This window comes from Perna viridis, chromosome 10 (assembly GCF_037379345.1).
Source record: "Perna viridis isolate PV_CMFRI_1.1 ecotype Kerala chromosome 10, ASM3737934v1, whole genome shotgun sequence".
Lineage (NCBI taxonomy): Eukaryota > Metazoa > Mollusca > Bivalvia > Mytilida > Mytilidae > Perna > Perna viridis.
Window position 1 is genome coordinate 2,252,326 of NC_142454.1, and position 20,130 is coordinate 2,272,455.

The 20,130-nt window shown below is 34.1% G+C and overlaps 2 protein-coding genes across 2 annotated transcripts; one reads left to right on the forward strand and one right to left on the reverse strand.

Moving 5' to 3' along the window:
- Positions 1-1,284: 1,284 nt before the first annotated feature.
- Positions 1,285-6,954, forward strand: LOC148604138 (uncharacterized). The gene is made up of 4 exons (XM_088550509.1): positions 1,285-1,360; positions 3,940-4,013; positions 4,520-4,639; positions 6,293-6,954. The coding sequence occupies exons 2-4, from the start codon at positions 3,944-3,946 to the stop codon at positions 6,772-6,774; spliced, it is 672 nt and encodes a 223-aa protein (XP_088406635.1). The 5' UTR covers positions 1,285-1,360; positions 3,940-3,943; the 3' UTR covers positions 6,775-6,954.
- Positions 6,955-9,187: 2,233 nt separating this feature from the next.
- Positions 9,188-18,631, reverse strand: LOC148604139 (protocadherin beta-13-like). The gene is made up of 4 exons (XM_088549202.1): positions 15,376-18,631; positions 10,909-11,085; positions 9,821-10,017; positions 9,188-9,363 (listed from the first exon to the last, which is right to left on the reverse strand). The coding sequence occupies exons 1-3, from the start codon at positions 18,058-18,060 to the stop codon at positions 10,009-10,011; spliced, it is 2,871 nt and encodes a 956-aa protein (XP_088405328.1). The 5' UTR covers positions 18,061-18,631; the 3' UTR covers positions 9,188-9,363; positions 9,821-10,008.
- Between the last annotated feature and the right edge of the window lie 1,499 nt (positions 18,632-20,130).

The window sequence follows — 20,130 nt, forward strand, 5'->3', positions numbered from 1 at the left end:
ACATAAATTTACACTTCAGATATTTATTCTACTTTCGGTGAAAACCCTTTATTTACATGGCAAGTAAAAATTTGATTTGAGTTTTATTACAAAATAACCGAGGAGTCGTATTTCACTCAGAACTTTGTACCACTATAGCCAAGGTAAGTTTGAGTACAGATCCATCTAAGAATCAGACAGGCCCTTTAGACACTGAAATATATCATTGTTTATTGATGTCATAAATTAAATGCGCCTAAAATAAAAATATCTGTATATGATAGAGTATATGTGTATGGCGATGAAAAATCGTTGAGAAACTGGTAAAAAGGACACTGCAATTTTTAATTTCCAATATAACCGGTCAAGATATTGTCATTCTTCACTCAATTTCCAAAATTCCATTATGAAGGAATAGTGTATCCTATAACTATATAGTGGGAATGTAACGTTTGGAAAATTTATAATGCTTAAAATAAAGATATAGGAGTAGAACACCTTAATCAATTGTTTGTTATGATAATAAATCGATCTGTATACTTTCCGAAGAAAATTCCAGTTTTAGTTTTTGAGTCATGAGACCTTATTTAAAAAGGGGGAGTGTGAAGCTTTTACGTGTAATCCCATATTTTGAAAATTGCAAGATGGATTTACTTCATTGTTTGTTACAATTGTTTGTAGGTCTATATACATTTTGGTGAAATTCCTACTTTCCAATTTTGGGGAAATTTACATTTCCGATATTGTAAGGGACTTTTTTCACATACTGTTTATAACTTTTAGAATACCTTGTTCAATAAACAAGTATTTGTTATAGTGGTCTAACGGTCTGTATAATTTTTGGAGATTTTTAGTTTCAGAGTTTATGACTTTTTCGTAATTTCTTGTTTTTTTTCACATATCGCCCCTGTAATTTTTTTTTGTTATAATGTTCTAATGGTTAATGGTCTGCATACTTTTGGGACGAAATTCGATTTTTAGTTTCAGATGTATGGGACTTTTTTATATTGTCATTTTAAGAAGTCAATATGATAAAAAAAATCCCATCCCTGTCTTGTAATGGTAAAATTCAGCATTAAAAATTTCATATGCTATATAAAAATTTAATTTCTTTCAGTCACGGAGACTGGCATATCATGCGTTCATGGCGCAGTTGTTTATTTGAATACATTGTAGCCATTACAATTCTGTCAAAGAATAAGTTTAACTTTGTTTCGGACTTTCCAGATTTTTATTTGGATCTGTTGTTAGAAATATGAGCTGGCGCGGCTGCCGATAAACCTGATCAATTAAGTCATGTGCGCGAGGGAGTACCTTTCTATATAAGTTTGAGAAATTCACGTTTTTTTCCACAGCTTTGATAGGGCAAGAGACGTGCCATGTAAGTAATGAGACGACATAGTGAGCTCTTTCTATGTGTGTTTAACATATGTCAGCAAAATCAGATTCGTCAAATGTTTATTTGTAAAACTGTCGTGTTTATTCTTCTACATTTAATTTAAGTCCAAAGTGGAACGTAATTAGGAGAACAATTAACTGGTTTGTCAATTACATGTATATATTTTAATTTATTTTAATTTTATGCAAATTCTTATCTTTATAAATATTTTGAGCATGCGACAGAGATGCTACAAGGGCACTGATGTGAACATTTACATCTTTTTAAGTCGCTAATTGTGTTAGGGACTTCTTGCACTAGTAATTTCTGTATTTAATATTCGCATATGATTTGCGTTAATGCGTAGCTATACGCCACATAATCCAGCAGATCTTCACCGTGTTCATAGTTCCAGCTTCATACGAGAAAAAAATGTACCTCTTAAGTAGCACTCCAGCTAAGGATCATGCAAAATGTGATTCATGGGTAAAAAGCCTACATATTTTTATTTTTGATATTTTGTTAGAAATGTCATAGTAAACAGAAATTAACATGTGGTTTTTCATATAACCCGTGCTCTTAGGAGATAAAAATTTATTGAGTGCACTGTAGATTTCAAAATTAAGGGATATTAACTCTGTAAATGACGCTCAGATACAATAGAATCTACTGGATTTTCAGTGTTGATTATCTCCTAAGAGCAGGCAGATTTGAATGAATAATTACATATTTCATAATATAGACCCATAAAACAACTTAATTACAGAAATAAAAATATGTAGCCTTTTTTAGGGTGTATCACATTTTTCAGATTTTGCATGATTCTTACAAGGACAGCTACTTAAATATCATACACGTGTGTTCTACTTGTGTTTCTTGCTTATATAAGAACGGGAAGTTTACATGAAATGATCAATTAGCTTTGAACATAACCCGGTTTCCGATTCAGGCATTGAGGCTAGTTACAAGACTACATAGGTCATATACATTATTTATGAATATTCATTGCCAGCTGCTAAATCTGGTTCATGCAATATCATAAGCGGTCCGGAAATCGCTACAACGTACCTTTTTGAAAACACATCATACACATGTCTAGGCGTGTTTTTTTGCTTGTATCAGAACGGGAATTAATATTAAAAGATACAATGATCCCTTAACATTGAATTTATGTAATATTACCAAGTTTCCGATTCAAACACAGGCGTTCGTTTATACAATTGATTATATAAAGGTCATATATTATCAGTACACCGATATCTATAGGTTACAGACCACCAATTCAACCAATGAGCATTTGGAACGTACGCAAAAATAGTCCTACGCAGAAATTACCCCTGTTCCTCATAGTGCTGTGAAAAAAGTTCTCATCTTATTTAGAAAATTTAAACAGTTTCTGAAAGGAAAAACATTTCTGTACATTTTATAGGTGCATTTTGCTTCTTGTGATGTGAAGCCTAATCTCCATAATGATTTTTAAATATACCCCTATCTTGTGAAAACACTGGGATTTCCCATGCTATTTATAGACCCTTCACTTCCGGTGACCAGTACTGCACTGCAAGTCTGCTAACCCCACATGCCATTCTGAGGATTGTGAGCTGACATATGTAGAATCATGCTGATATATAGTCCTCTGCAGGTACGAGACCACAATTATCTGCCCTTAGCTTTTCGTTGTATACGAATATAGTTCCTATAATAATAGGGGATTTTTCAAAAATTTTTTAGAAACACTTCCTTTCAGAATTTCTCATACTTTTTGTGCTCAAATGGAAGAGGAATAATGAAATTATTTTAGTAGATGTGTTGAAATGAGAAATTTGACATTTAGGTTGTGATTTGGTGAGGTCAAAAAAGGTCAAGTTTGTGACATCCAGAAGCCATTTTGGGTCATTTTTTAGGGTATCTCTGTGTTTATGCATAAAATTTGAAAAAATAATGGTAAATTTTTTTATATTTTTTATATAAGTTGTTGGAAGGTTCAAATTAACGTCCCTGAAAATCTGAATTGAATTGCGCCGGTGGAATTTTTTTAAATTACAGAAAGGCTATAAAGAAGACAGTGGGAAAATTAATTGTGGTTTCGTGCCTGCAGGTTAAAGTTAAGGTAAAGTCCAGAGAAGCCATTGAATATTGTGAAATTAGCATAGAAGCCTATGGGAAGTGGAATTAGTGGTTTTTAGCCTATATACAGCCATTCGGGTCATAACGGTTACGGTTCCGAAAGAGTACGCAATATTATCAAGGGAACAAAGATTTTAGCGGAAGTCACCGATTTTATATTGAGCATATCGCAATTGTACCATTTCGAATGTTTAAAATATGTCAAAATCAGTGACAGTGACGATTAGCGACTTTGAAGACTTCAGTCTTTGATTTGTACTACGCTTCACTTATTATACAAGTCTGCAGATTTTCGGACGATTTCGGTGTTACATGCATCGTGGTACGAAAAGTTCTTTAATCGAAAAATGAAAGCAGTTCTTGGTTAAGCAATTAATGTAGTCAGATATAGGGATTGTAAACAATTGACATGAAAGTATCACCTATGTAAGTATATTTTACAACATTTATTCCAGCGCAATGATTAAGCGACAACTCATGCCTTCCTTGGCTGCAACGGTTATTTTCGTGTTGATTTCTAGAGTTCATAGTAAGTAATTTAAAGACTAAACACACCTATAAGTTTATTCACAGAACTCCTTCATTCTACAAAAATACACTATTAAACGGCAAGTACCTTTTTAAAGCATAACTTTCCTTGGACAATTATCACAATCTCGCACATATATTAAGTACAGAAAATTTTTATGTTACTTTGAAACACCTAGATGGCTTCTACCCAATTTATTTTCCTGGCTTAGCGAAAGGTTACACTATTTTTTGTTCATTGAAATCCTGCAACTACCGAACATTTTAAATATAAAATTGCTTTAGGATTCTTAGACACATTGTAATGACCACTAGCCTTGTATGTTTTGATTTTGTAATCAATGCGATTTAATTTACATATATAAAATTAAACATGCATTGTGGAACTTTTAAAGATAGGGAAAAAAGTAAAATCGCATGTCGACTTAAATAACAAAATCGCACTTATATGTGCGCGCGTAAAAATGAGCTTATAGTATGTACACTGTAAGGATATGTTACTCACAGGTTATGATACAAAGGAGTGTTCAGAATGTTCGGAATCTAACGACAGTCCTGCGGGAGGAGGAGTGTATACTCGCTGGGGCAGATCAGATTGTCCCGGTGGTTCTGAATTGGTTTACAGTGGTAAGTTATACATTTTTGCTTGTTTCCTTTCAAAAACTGATAGTTTAATCATATGAATCAATTCATGACGTTTTCACGACACTAGCTTTATTAGCGCAATGTTTTTGGCATCAGCCTCAGGGGCACCACGCCATAGGACTGATGTATGATCGAGAAGTATAAATAATGCATTCGATTTAAAAAATCTAGTATATTAATCATTAATCATTATGCCATAACCTAAAAACATCTTCCCTTGAAATAACTAAACGTTACCAACTTTATTGCAATATAACTTTATATGAAGCCATTGATTGAAGCAGGAAACAGTTGATATATACTGAATATTACATGTCAAAATCTGTATCACATGCTATATCAACCCGAGACTTATAATCTTAACGGGACTTACATAACGAATTGACTTGGTTAAAACTCGTCAATTAATAAATATTAGCCCGAGCAGATATCATATTGCACGAACGTGCGAGGGAACGTAATATAACGACTGGATTATTCGGGTGAAAAATAAACGGGAAAAATAAAAAAAAAAACAAGGAAGCAAAATGAAATAAAAGAAATCTTTAAACACGTTTCGCAGTTTGTAGGTTCCACATTTTTTCCAATGACGGACAATTCGACCAAAATACATTTCGTATCAAAATGATTCAGAGCGTGTATGAGGTCAATTCAAACGTATATAATGAAGAGTTTAGATGAAAAGGTTACAGGTATAATGAAACAGGGATAAAAAAGAAAAAATTTTCTTTGGAGCGTTTCAGGTTTCACCTGTCTCATAATTAGCGAGCACAGCTCAAGCTGAGCGAGAGCGGAGAGCTCATCAGCAACATGCACGTGCAAGTTGGCGTGGTGCATAATTGATTGTCTGGAAGTATTGTATCGCGAAGAGAATGTAAAATGAATATAAGTATCTTCATTTTAATAATTATTTTAAAAACTAAAACGATTTCTTTACTGTCTGAAAATGGAAAAGCAATTTATGTACGTTGTTTACATTAAGAGAACGTCATATTGCAATCAATGTCGTTATTTTTTCTTTCCTCCCAAACTCAGTTCAAACAATATCAAAATTACAGAACTTTAAGTAAACGAACAAATTCATTTGCGGTTTGGGTAAAGATACACATTGTTCGTGTAACGAGAATAGGTATGGTATATATTTCAAAGGGACAAGAACCCCATCGAGATGAACATGTCAGCCCAAGGCCACCCATTGGTCTTCAATGAAAGACCAGGATCGAAATCTCTATACCAAAGGACAGACTGCAGCTGGCCTCAAAACATCATTATACACGGGTACAGAGGACGAGTTTCCCCTATATACTCAAGTATTTTTTTTTAAATTAAATAAACAAAAAATAAAAAAAAAACCAATTAAACTTGAAGTGAAAACGTAACGAGGCATACAGAGGCCAGGAATTCGTGAGTTAGGACAGGGGCAAAAGTGTAAACTACTTAGTATATGTTTTAATAATTCATATATTATAATGATAATTTTATTTCAAATGAATATAAATAGTCTTATGAGTAAGTACTGTTTATACAACTATTTGTCACTTACAATGAAACCTAACACTGGTCAAAAAGAAATGCTGTGCTCGCTTACAGACATTGCCTACTTCACATTAAATCATTGTTTTAATTTGTATAAAGGTTATATAGGTGGGAAGGCCTTCAACAAGCCCGGATCTGGCGCAAACTATTTATGTCTTCCACAAAATCCAGAATGGCGCCAATATACCAGTAATTCGCATCCATGGTCAGGCCACATATATGGTGTAGAATATTCAGTTCATGAAAGCAAACCTTTCCCCAAAAGTATGAACTTTAAAGAAGCTCCGTGTGCAGTTTGTAAATCTACTGGACGGCCGACAACGCTAATGATACCGGCGAAATGGACATGTCCTAAAGATTGGCACATGGAATACCATGGTTACATCATGTCCCAAACTGAATGGCCACATCGTCCTGCTACTTATTACATATGTGTCGATGAAAATATAGAGGGCATTGTTGGTTATAATTATCGTCATAATCAGGGAGTCATCTACAATGTCGAGGCAGTGTGTGGTAGTTTGCCCTGTAAAAAATACGGCGGGCATAAAGAACTTACCTGTGTTGTGTGTAGTCAGTAACTGCCATGAGTCTATACACCATTAAAATTGAAAAGTATACAATAAATTGTTTCCGAATCCAACAACTTAAAGACGAGCTTTGCATTGTGGACAAAATATTAGTTTTTGACTTTTAAGTTTAGGGACTTACAGTACTATATTTAGTAAAATTTGAAAATTAAAAAGACAAATTTTTTTTTTTTTATTTTTATTTTTTTTTTTTGGGGGGGGGCATGGCCCCTTGTAACTCAACACCCGTAAATATATTTGAAATCAAATTGAAAAACGCAGTCAAGGATTTTCTTAAGGAATCCAATAAAATGGTTTGAAATCGGACCATGATAAAAAAAAAGTTGTTTTTTTTTAGCGTGACCCAATCTCGTTTCCCTTTAACTCCAAAAAGGTTAAAGATATGTCCATCTTGTAAAAGACCCTAAATACAAAATTTCAAAAGGAACGCATTGGCATATCTGAAATATTAAAATCGGATAAAAAATAATTGTTTCCTATCAGTTCTAATGGTAATACCTATTTCCTTCTTTTAGACCCTTATTTTCAAAAGGGGATAAATATCTTCATTAACTATATGGCCCTCCGCCATGTCCCTAGGAACAATGTGTTGAAATTTCCAAAGGAAATCGCATTAAGTTTTACTCAAAGAAAATTAATGGACCCCAACGAGGGCAGGGTGGTACACTAATACCACCGATAATTTTTTGCGGTCGTTTAAAAAATAACGATGAAGCAAAAATTGGAAGAAACAGATTGAAACTAATGTGTATCAAATAAAAAAGATCTACAAAATAACATCTTCCTTGTAAGAAGGCCTATTCATGTTAATGTTCGCAGATATTATTGTTACAATTGCAGGGGTTGTAAACATGAAGCCTACGTTTTAAAAATGAACAAAAAGGGCAGATAAGAAATCAGTCCATACACTGGCAAAATTGCATCATATGTTTTCATTTGTTTTAAAACATATGGAAACATATATTTAGGATAAGTATGGTAAATATATGCTTTATGCATTTAAAATACTTGATATCATTTGTTTTTGAATATCACATGAAAACCATCCTCTTTTCATAATATGAAATCCTAATGAAAACACGAAATTATCATATGATTTTCGTTCACTTGTATTTCATGAATTAATCTGGTAGTCCTAAACATATGGCTTTCCATGGTGTTCCTAAACATATGAAAAACATATGTTGCATTTTTCCTATGCACATTGATTGTAGTTTACTACGGATTTGGTTACTGTTTTTTTTTTCATCTATAGGTTCATGGCATGAAGTTTTTCGATCCAAAACCTTTCCTGTTCCAAGTTTTAGGAATCAGCTTACGCGGGGTATTTTGTTCGATGAAATCAAATATAGACAGCATAGGCCTTGTATAACTGGACTCCAAAATATACTTTGTTGTAGTGTTTTCTTTTAGAAATTAAAAAAAAAATATTGACGCCATCCTTTTTTTTTTAATTTGAAAACAAAATTGAATATTTTATCGGTTATCGCTCAATCGAACTATCAGCTAGGAAGCCAGTGACCAATTTCTTACTAGTTCCTCGGTCCGTTTATTGTTCATCTAAATGAAAACCGTGAAAAAAAATTTTCATATATATGGAATAACAATTAGTATCGTGTCTAATGTGTTTACTCCTGTAGCAATGTTCACTGCTACCTTGTGATGATAAAACTTGTCCTCAAATAGGGGACCTGTGTGGGTTTGATTGAACTAAACACTTTACAACCACATGCGATTGCTTGATATCGTGCTTCCATGAATTTCCTAAAGCTTTTTCACAAAAAGTTACCTTAAAAATGGCTAATTGTCAAACAAAAACGAATGTCAACCGCTGCACCCGCCACTGGAACGCGTTTTTTGATGGAGCAATGAGGTGCTTATACCATGATAAAGAAGTATCTTGTCATTTCTCCCAGTTTTTTCTTATTGTTTGCTAGTTTGCTTCCTTACTTGTAGTGCCCCATGTTTTTTTCTCATGCGTTTTCTGTGTGTCAACTGTTAATTGTACTTTCTTCGTTTAAAAAAATATAAGTTTTGGTTATACCGTCTTTACATCTGGCTTCTATTCTATAGAAGACCCTAAAATTTCATAGCTAACTTCTGTCTTTCATATTAAGCATTTAACACGACCAACTAAAGCATTGCATTTCTTACTTGTCACGTACACATTATTTATGACCTTTTCTCCATTCTGTTACTTGTATTTTTTTTGTAGAATTGTAAAAAAGGTAGGAGATTTTTGGACTTTTGGGATTTAGTTGGAGCAATGTTTTAAAGGGCGAGAACAAGAGGTTCTGCCCCTGAACTATTATGGCTTGTAATATTTCTCTTCAAAGTTGGGCTAGATAAGTGTTGTTGCATGACTACACCTTGTTGGTGGAAGAAAAAAAGACATAAAAAAGCATTCGTGGTTTTGTTTAGAAAATATGTTTAATAAATCATGAAATATCAAAATTAACAATCATATGACTAGAACTGTATTTTCTGCTATCTTGGGTAGCGGTGCAGCTCATTATACTATGTCCGGTTCCGGCGATAATGACCGATGGTAATGGTATTCATTATTCGACAACTTTGCACCTACAATACATAGTATAGTTCAGATATAATATCGTAGAAACGCAAATATAATGCAACATAACAAACGCATAAAAAGGAAGCGTAAAGGCTTTTACTGCACCAAAAAACGCATAGTAGGACAGATCGGGTGCAAGCTGGAATCGTTCCAGTCGCTAACTAATGCATGTCAGGAAAACAAACGATAAAGGAATTCGTAATTCTTTCCTAATGATTGAGATACACTCAACGTTCAAAAATAGAAAGGAAGTTCATAGAGGTTTTAAATCCATTCTTTATTCTTGCTCCATAAAAAAAGTTAAACAGTGTAATTTCGACATTCTCAGATAAAAAACCGCATGAGTTGAGAAGTATAATGTGCAGAAACATTTATACCCAAATAAAATGATGGACAACTGCTCATTACACCACACAAATTTTTCAAAGAGAAAATTATTAAATGAAACTAAATAAACAATACCTTGTAAAACTAATCTAACTGTGTATCAGGTAATGAAAGACATCCGTAGATTCACAAATCTCAAAGGTGGCGGTCAGCGCAGAACATGTGGTATCAACTAGTAAAATTTTTACATACAAATAGCATCTATAGTCTTTACATAATGTGGTCCGCGAGAGTTAGTAAGGTGTCCACCATAGCAATTGAATTTAGATTGTCTGAAATGTAAAATGTATCGTATAAAGACGTGATATCCAAGAAACAAATTATTTAGTTAAAAAGTTATAACAGACGAAAAGGTTATTCAAAACCCTACTCTAATATATTATATTAAGATATCACATAATTATTTTTAAAAAAGTAACCTGTTCTTTGGGGCAAACCGTTTGAAGTAGATAATTCAAATATATAGTTTCAACAAAATAAGATACCACTTCCCACACACTTACATTTCCCCTGAATTCTTTTCGTATTTGATTTTACAATCTGGATTAATCAACCGACTCTCATAACAGGATGATATAACTGAATACAAGTACAAACGTTAAGATAAGCACATTTTTGCGATATGAAAAGTAACTGTTTTTTTTTTCTCGGACGCACCTGTTTTGAAGAAATAAAGGACGGACATGGTTCTTATTATGATTAGCGCATGTGTAAGAACGATAACTATGATCAAAGCTATAGAGGTTTTGTTCAGCGGAAGTGACATTCTTGGAATATTGCTTTTTTACGACATTGCTAACCTGACGTTCGACAAAAATACACGAACACGTAATAAGAGGAACTTGATAACGGTTTAGAAAAAAATGGAAAAGGTGGGTAATAGGGCCCACCTTGTTGCTGTAAGGCGGGTAATAGGGTCCGCCTTCTTGCTGTAAGGGGGTAATAGGGTCCACCTTGTTGGTGTAAGGCGGGTAATAGAGCCTACCTTGTTGCTGTAAGGCGGGTTATAGGACCTACCTTGTTGTTGTAAGGCGGGTAATAGGGCCTACCTTGAAAACCAGGTCTAAATTCAGTAAACAGCTTACCAAAAATATGGACCCTTCTATTTCTACGACAAAGGGCTCGGGGCTATGAAAACCAAGTTTAGTTTCATTCCAACTTACCAAAACAGAATGAGAACGTTTGCACTGCTGTATTCGGAGAAGAGACCTCTGGTACTCAATAGACATTAATTGATTTCTCTGTCTTTCCTGGTCATTTAATTCCATGTCTTCCCTAATCGGTGGCTCAGAACTAAAACTGGTATTAAACAAACTAGTATCAGGTTGTCGTACCTCTTGCTGCAACGAAAAAAAAATACATGTGAATTCGGGATTCTATCGATCACGTGTTAATTTGGATATAAAACAATATTACTACCACTATTTACGGGCGTACCAAATGTCTTTTCTAAAATAAATTTGGCTCGTTTAAATTCTTGAAATTTTATTCAGTGTTTAACTTTGATAGAAGCAAAATATATAAATTTCAAGAAAGTAGTTAAAATTCTAACTAAATATTACATGGGAATAATTCCAATGAACACATAGAAGCTCCATCAACAAAACTTATGATCACTAAGATGCGTTAATAAAATAGAACGTTTTGCTGATTTTTACAGAGTTATTTCCCTTGAGTGTTGTGTACCCCCTTAAATTGTATACGCTTACTAAACATATTACTGGGTTGTAATCGAAATAATTGAATTTCGTATTTCATATGTTAATACATTTCTAAAACGGGATTTTGTTCACTTATTGCAAAACTTTAAATTGTATCTTTGCCAAAAAAGACTAAATCGCAATATGAAAATACAGATAATGAAGTAACAAAGTATAGAATAGAATTCCAGCGAGCTTATATAACACTACTGTGCTATTTTAACTGGTCACACGATTAAAGCTTAAATATAAAATGATTATATGACTATCATTCAATTTGCATATACATGTAACAATTGCATATACATGTAACAACTGCCTAGATCTAATAGCTTTCTGGTGGTGCAAAGAATTATAATTTATAAAATGCCATAAAAGTAAGAAAACTTAGTCGTCGAAATTAGAAATTTCATCCGATAATTGGTTAATCTGTTAATAACAGGAAAACAAAATCGAATGTCATGTGCTTTATTTTACATTATTTTTCAGAGTCTAACAAAAATGACTGCTTGTAATTAAAGAGATAAGATCTTCAGAGGACTACCAATAAATACGATGTTTTGTTAGAAGTCAGATGTCCATGTGATAAAAAAGAGGGCAAAACAAATTGGTAGTAAAGTTGTCCTTTGCAAGTTCAAATAGGACTATTCATCACAAGGGTTCTAATGACTTGTTAAAGATATTCAAATTAGAAGTGTCACCGAGTCTATGATTTTCTGATCGACCTTTCCCATGTTAACAATCTTATCAACGTCTCGTATTAAATTCATGGTCATGGTTTATGTTTTTATTCATTAAATGCTGGACAATATATTCGTAATTCTAATCGTAAACAAGTTGGTATTAAGTACGATGCATGTCTAAAAGACGTGCAAACAATGCGGCGTCTTTCAAGAGTTTATAGATCTAATATTTTTCGATATATCCAAGTACGCCTACAACTATACTGTTCAATAACATCTATGTTTCCTGCGGAAAATCATTTTCCATCAGGTTTTGTATGGTGTGATCGAACCAAAGTAAATCTGAACTCTATTTTCACTATTGTATCAATTCATTGTACCAACTAATGCACATATAAAGAATGGGTCTACAGACTGAATTCCAACCAAAGAAAATGTGTAAAAAAAAACGGCATGCAGACCTAGAACATATTCCCTGTTCCTGCATGGTTCTTATAAGGTATAATATAGAATAATGTTTGGGATATATAATTATATTTTCATTAAATAAACTTGCAGAATAATATCCTTTGTATAATGGTTATCAACGTTTACACGTAGGAGCAATGTCAGTTCAAGTTTATAGACAATGTCCTTATCTCTAAAACACCTCACTTTTTCATTAATTTCCTTTTCTTACTTAGATATAGTTTTTAAATATCAAAAGATTTCCGCTTAAAAAATAATAAAATTAATAACGATTTGTAAAATTTGAGTAAATTTGTCATCTGCTCAAGCTCAAGTTATTTTGCGTGTCAAAAGAAAATTTAAACAAAGTACATTGTATTTTCTTCTAACGATATTTATCTGTACATTTGTTCTTGTGACACTGCCTGTAGAAAAGGGGGACACTATTCATAAGGATTGTTTTCTTAGACCATGTAGAAAAAATCTAAATGAAAACCGAAAATACGTACAGAATATTTGAATATCGACTACTGTGCATGTAGTACTAAAATAATAAAAAAAATGTATGTTAGGAACTCATGTTACATCCCCCTATTGCTATTATCGTAGCACAAATATCTACGTAATTGGTCAGTCCTTTTGCGACAACATAAAAAAATCAGACTGAAGTCTTCAAAGTCGCTAATCGTCAAATATTCACTTTCACTGATTTTGGCTTACTTTCAACATCCGAAATAATACAAATGCGATAGGCTCTAAAACGGGTGACTTCAGCTAAAATTTGGTTTCCTTGATATTATCGCGGGCTCTTTCGTAACCATTATGACCCGAATGTTTTCAATCATCCGGAACAAGATTAAACAACTGGCAATGGTTGTATATAGATATCGGTGTCCTGATAATATATACATGTATGACCTTTATATAATAAATTGTAACGAACGCTTGTATTTGAATCGAAACTGGGTAATAATACATAAATTCAATGTTAACCGATCATTTTATCTTTTATTGTAAATTTCTCGTTCTAATACAAGCAAAAAATAAAAAAAAAACACGCATAGACACGTGTATGATATGTTTTAAAAAGGTACGTTGTGGCGATCTTTGGGTATCTTATAAGACTGACCAGGGAACCAGTTTAGGGACCAATTTAAGCAGATGGCAATGAATATTAAAAAATACCGGGGCGTGTCAATATATATAACCTATACAGTCTTGTAACGAGCCTCAGTGCCCGAATCGGAAACTCGGTAATGTTCAAAGCTAACCGATCATTTCATGAAAACTTCCCGTTTTCGTACAAGGAAGAAACACACGTAGAACACATGTGTGTGATACTTAAGGAGGTAGACCTATGGCAAGGGATATAACTTTTGAAATCAGCGATATGTTTGTATCATATTCAATTTCACCAAAGCCTCTCAAGCTGCCTTTTGAAGCAGAATAAAATCAATCAAAGTTAAATAGATGCTTACATAATATTGATGTAAAATGCTGAATACAAACGTTCCAATGATTTTTAAGAGTTATGTCCCTTATCCAACGTCTACCTCCTTAAGAGGTACATTTTTATCACGTATGAAGCTAGAACTATGACGCTATGGCGGTAAAACACGGCGAGGATCTGCAGCATTACGTGGCGTATTTATGCAAACCACATGTGAATATTAAGTACTGAAATAACGAATGCAAGAAGTCGCTAACAATATTAGCGACTTAAAACACACACACACAAAATAAAAAAATTCAACCAAAAAAAAAAAAAAAAAAAAACAATAAAATATAAGAACTACATAAGACATTACACACCCGTCTTTAAACTGCTGGCACATTTCTCTTACTAAACACCATAACACGTTCACTTTTGTTGAAATAATGTAAAATTTGAAATCAAGAGCCATGATCAAAGACCTACAAATGTAGGCTTTTACACTTTGAAGTTAAACAATAACTGTTAACAATATGGGCGATTTCATTGTCAGATCTTTATCAAGGGTTTATCTATCATTTATCCCAGCCTTTACAACCCCATACCTGTAATTTTTACCGCATTAGATCCGTATTTAATGTTCATAAAATCTCGTCTTATTTGTACATCGACATATAATACTACTCAAGCCTTGGTTTAGCAGCTATTGAAATTTGTACCCAACCCGGCATAACGTCGCCTTGTCAAACCTCATCCCTATCCAACCCGTTTCAAATGGTTGTAAAAATCTTAACGGACTTGACTCTTCTAATAACTTTTGCTGATAAGGGTATCCGTTAATGTTTAGAGTTACCAATAAATTATTTCTAAGTACCATAAACTCATATAGTATTAATTCAGACCGGTAACTTCAAGACCACACCACCCCGTGCTAACTGTAATGTCAAATACATGTAGTGGGATTGACACTAAATTACTGCTTGTATCAGTTTAGTAGAAGGAACACCGACATATACATGATCTAATTATTGCCTTTATCAAGTAGAGGAAAAATTACGGTATTTTTACTTAGATAATGCTAAAATGTATTGACAAAGCAAAAAAGTACCTAAACTTCAACAGCATATTTTTTTCTTATCAGTCACTTCCAATCATAAAATTATTGCCAATTTACTATCAAAGCAAAAATATACCGCTAAACAAACACAGCCCAGGTTTTTCTTAAGCAGACATGTTGAAAGCAAGCAGCTCTGTGTTTTTTATCTCAATGAAATAAAACGAAATTGAGTTTGGAGGAATTTAAACACAGATACTATAAAATATGTTATTTCAAATAAAAACAAAACGAGGCAAACTTTATATACCAACCTGTAAGGATATTGATCGTTGGATTGTATTGAATTTTGAACCATGTGCATAGACGTGGTCATCTGACATGGGTGCCAATGGCGGCGAATAAGATGGTGGTGGCGGCCGACTGTATGCCACAGGTATTGGCAATGTATAAGTTGGTGGGTAATATACAGGGGTAGACACTTGTACAAAGCCGGCCTCCTCTCCGTCCAATGTCTTCTGTGAATTTGAATCTTGGCTTCCCGAGTGAAGCCTTCCTCTACTCATTGTTTCTTTCCGTCTCAGTAGATAAATCGTAAAAATAATCAGAAGAGCCAACAGAACAGTAACAGTGGATAGGACAATCGCTGTCACTAAGTTTTTCTCCATTCCAGCTGATAAAGCCGATAAGTCACGAGTAACACTTAGTGTCAGATTTGCTACTGATTTTAAAGGAATTTTACCGCGGTCTTGAACAATGACTTCAAATGTCCACATACCGATGTTCATTTCTGATAACTCCTTTACAAGAAAAATTTCACCACTGTAACTATTTAGAAGAAAGTATTCAGTAATATTGCCATTTTCGACAAAAAACGACAATTGAGCATTTATCCCTGTATCATTGTCGAACGCTCGGATAATCCCTATAACGGAGTTAACAGCAGTTTTGTACGGTATGGTTATCGTATTGTTATTTTTAGATGGGAAAATAAACGTCGGCATATTATCATTTTCGTCCTTGACAGTTATTGATATTTCGGTAGATGAATTAAGAGACGGATTGCCTTGATCCGAAGCAATCACTTGGAAACTATATCTCCCTCTATGCTCTCTATCAAGTGCTACAGTTACTAACACACTTCCGTTTTGAACGACTACGAACGGTGCCTGCTCTCCATGATCTCTCAGGATATCATAATAAATCTCTTGGTTGATACCAGAGTCAGCATCATCGGCTCGAACTTCACCGACAATAATATTGGGCAAAGAATTTTCTGACACTGAAAATGAGTACTGTCGTTTTTGAAAAGAAGGCGAGTTATCGTTAATATCCTCAACATCTATTATAACGCTTCCGGTTCCCGTCAAAGATGGCGTCCCTTTATCAATAGCAAGAACAAGAAAACTGTGCTTTGACTGAATCTCTCTGTCTAATGAATTAGCTAAAATAATCTCTCCACTTAATTTGTTGATGGAGAAAACATTTTCGTCGTTATTTTGCAGAAAGTACTCTATAGCAGCATTTTGATCCGAGTCATCATCAACGGCCGAAACTTGGATTATATTTAAACCTATATCATTATTTTCAGGCAATGATATTGTGTAAATATCTTGTAGAAATCGCGGCTCCTGATCATTTTCATCAGAAATGACAACACTGAAAGTTTTATTAGTGACTTTTGGTGGACTTCCGGTGTCCTGACATTTTATCATGACATCATATTGAGGGTTTGTTTCTCTGTCTAGAACCAAAAATACAACAACTTTATACTCATTTGTATCGAATTTCTGTAACCTGAAAACGTTTTCTGCCAGTTTACATGTGACAAGACCGTTATCACCGGTGTCCGGGTCGGAAACAGCAACATGGGCTACAGTGGCCCCCTGACTGGCGTGTTCAGATATTTCTGCGTACGGCTTGTTTGATAAGAGATTGATATTAATTTGTGGGTGATTATTATGATGATCTAATACTCTGACATAGACTAAAGCCTGAGCAATCAACGGTTCTTTTGCACTGTCATTAGCCTCAATGATTATTCTGTAGTATTCCTTTGAACGCGTGATAAGAGATTGTTTTAAGTAAATTTCACCGGAAGTTTCATTTATTTGAAACGTTGATATGATCTCGACGCTCTGTAAAGAGCTTAACCTATACTGAACAAATCCATTTTCTCCTTGATCTAAATCCGTAGCAAACACTTGTGTGATTACTGTGTCAATTGGACTGTCGTCATTAATGGTTGTGTTGTACATTTCTTGTGTAAACTTTGGAGCATGATCGTTTACGTCCATAACCATAACGCTAAACATAACCGTCCCGACGTTGGGTTGCTCTCCGCCATCATAGGCTTGAACTTGAAATTGGTAGGACGCAACTTGTTCCCTGTCTATCGTTCCCGTTACAATAAGTTTAAGCATAGATCTACCATCTGTAAAAGTGTCCTTGACCGCACGAAAGGGAACGTCATCGATTATTTCGTATTTCTGTACTGCAAATTGACTTGAGTCCTCGTCACTTGCACCATTAAATGGGAACGAAGTTCCTAAGGATGTACCTTCAATCAAATTTAACTGTATCAAGTTTTTATCAAATATCGGCGAATTATCGTTGATGTCTATGACATTAATATAAATCTTAATGCTATACAAAGCATCTGAGAGCTCTGACTTAGCGATAGCTGCTATTTGTACGGTACAGTCATCAACGAACGGACAGATACTATCCCTATCTAGTGATTCCTTGGTAAACAGGTCACCAGTCATTTCATCCAAATTAAATTTTGACGAATGTTGATATCCGTTTACCAGGAGGGTGAATCGTATGTCATTATCCTGTTCCAGATTTACAGAATCAGCAAGGCTTCCGATGAAATCAGATATTCCTTGTTCCTCCGTAACATTGTAGAACACGGACTGTCCAGAAACGGCACACGTACTCCAGAGAATCATCACAACCAAAATCATTGTTAACAATGTCTTCGTGTAAACAATCATTTGTCAATTACTGTCTGTATGTCTGTTGAAAGCAAATCATTGATTCTCCTATTGTTTTTCAATGTGCATCATGTGATATGCAGATATAAATGTCTCCAAAATGTATTAGACACGCATGTTGTGAAATTTTAGCTCTTTCATCAGAAAATCTGTATTCTTTACGGTTGTCATCGGTTTTGGAATGATAATTCAATGATGAAAAATCAATGTTATCTCAATTCCAAATAAATGAACTTTATTGATGAGATTTAGTTTTCATATTTAGTAGTTAAAATATCTATTTGATTTACCTTACCATACGAAAAGAACCGCCCCTTTTCCACATCTATGACCAATCACTGTTAGAGGATCCAAACTACCATTTACAGTCGTAAATTGACCTTGTTATGTATACAAAAAACTTTTTCATTAAAATCAGCAAGCGTAGATGTACTGCATTAACTCCTGCCTTTACAAAAATCGCTTGTTCCAACGAATATATATAGTTAAAAATCTGCACGGAAAGTTTTATGACAATTTATCATGGCTTTGCTATCTATTTATTTGGCCTTGAAGACGTTTTAAAGATAATTATGTCAATAATGTTTACAAAAGTGATCATAAATCTACTAATTTTCCACACCAGGAAAACTAGAGTATCATTAAAAATATTAAAAATGGTTTTCAGGTACCTTTAAAAGTTTACAAATACATAATCTGCTCGCTTTAACCTTACACTATTCAAATCTCTATGTTTGTTTTCTCAAAATTCTAAAAGCACTTGAACCCACGACTTGTTTCTATAATTACCGAAATAAAACATCTTGGAGAGAGACTTGTCTATTCATATTGGTAGAAGTACAGTAAACGGCTGTCAGAAATTTGGTAGAGTTTCCATTAATATTGGCATGACAAATAAAGTTTACAATAGAACTTCGTGTTTTATTTGGGTATGTTGAAGATGGATCTCGTATACCATGAACCGACTGACCGCAGAATTGATCTTGGCCACTTCTTACACCAAAATACACTTACAATAGTCACCGCTTTATGACAGAAATTAAAAGAAAACAATTTATAATCAAATACAAAAATAATTTACTCAACGACTCTCGATCTTTATCGGTTTAAATGAAGTTTCGAATGTCTTATATTGAAAATATAACAAGTTGTTTGTCATTCTTTGTTATAAAAGGCGACTACAATATTGAATCTTTCTCTGATCAGTTGTTAAAATCACTTTTATAACTTTGTTTTAATGGTGATCATTGACATCTTGATTTACTTGAAAAAAAAATCGCTTTTGAAGTATTGCCCGTGAGTTGGAAGGTTTGGTGTATATAACACAGTAAAACCGATAAACTAAAAACCTGTCTAAACCAGACACTTTTTAAAGTCATTTCATACTCAATTTAAATGTATTTTGAACTGGATAAACCGGAGACAAACTACAACCCTATGGGCTTCGGTATAGACCGGAGACGTACTACAACCCTAGGGTTCGGTATAGACCGGAGACATACTACAACCCTAGAGGATTCGGTATAGACCAGAGACATACTGCACCCCATGGGGGTTCGGTATAGACCGGAGACATACTACAACCCTATGGGCTTCAGTATAGACCGGAGACATACTATGACATTGGGGTTCGCTATAGACCGGGGGCATACTACAACCCAAGGGGCTTTGGTATAGACGGACTTCACTGTAAAACGAGCATATTTATTATAAGTTTACACAACCCTACACGATTCCTAAAAAGTAAACAGGCTTTATTACTAGTGTCTGTAGTTTCATATAATTTTGCCAGAAAGTACAACTAAATGTTGCACAGTCACTTCAGTCTCTTATGTCCGACACGGAGCTGTAAGTGTTTTGCGAAAAAAAAATCTTGTTAAGGGGACGACCATTTGTTTATTAGGGTGTTGGGGGCTGGCAATTTTTAGAAATGAATTATCTGGCCCTAAAATGTTGAAAATAAATATTCAGGGGTCTACACCTAGAAAATAAATTATTGTGGCCTCAGTCCAGATACGCCATGCAGCGAAATGGGAATACATAATCTTGCTCCAATGTGGTTGAAAACAA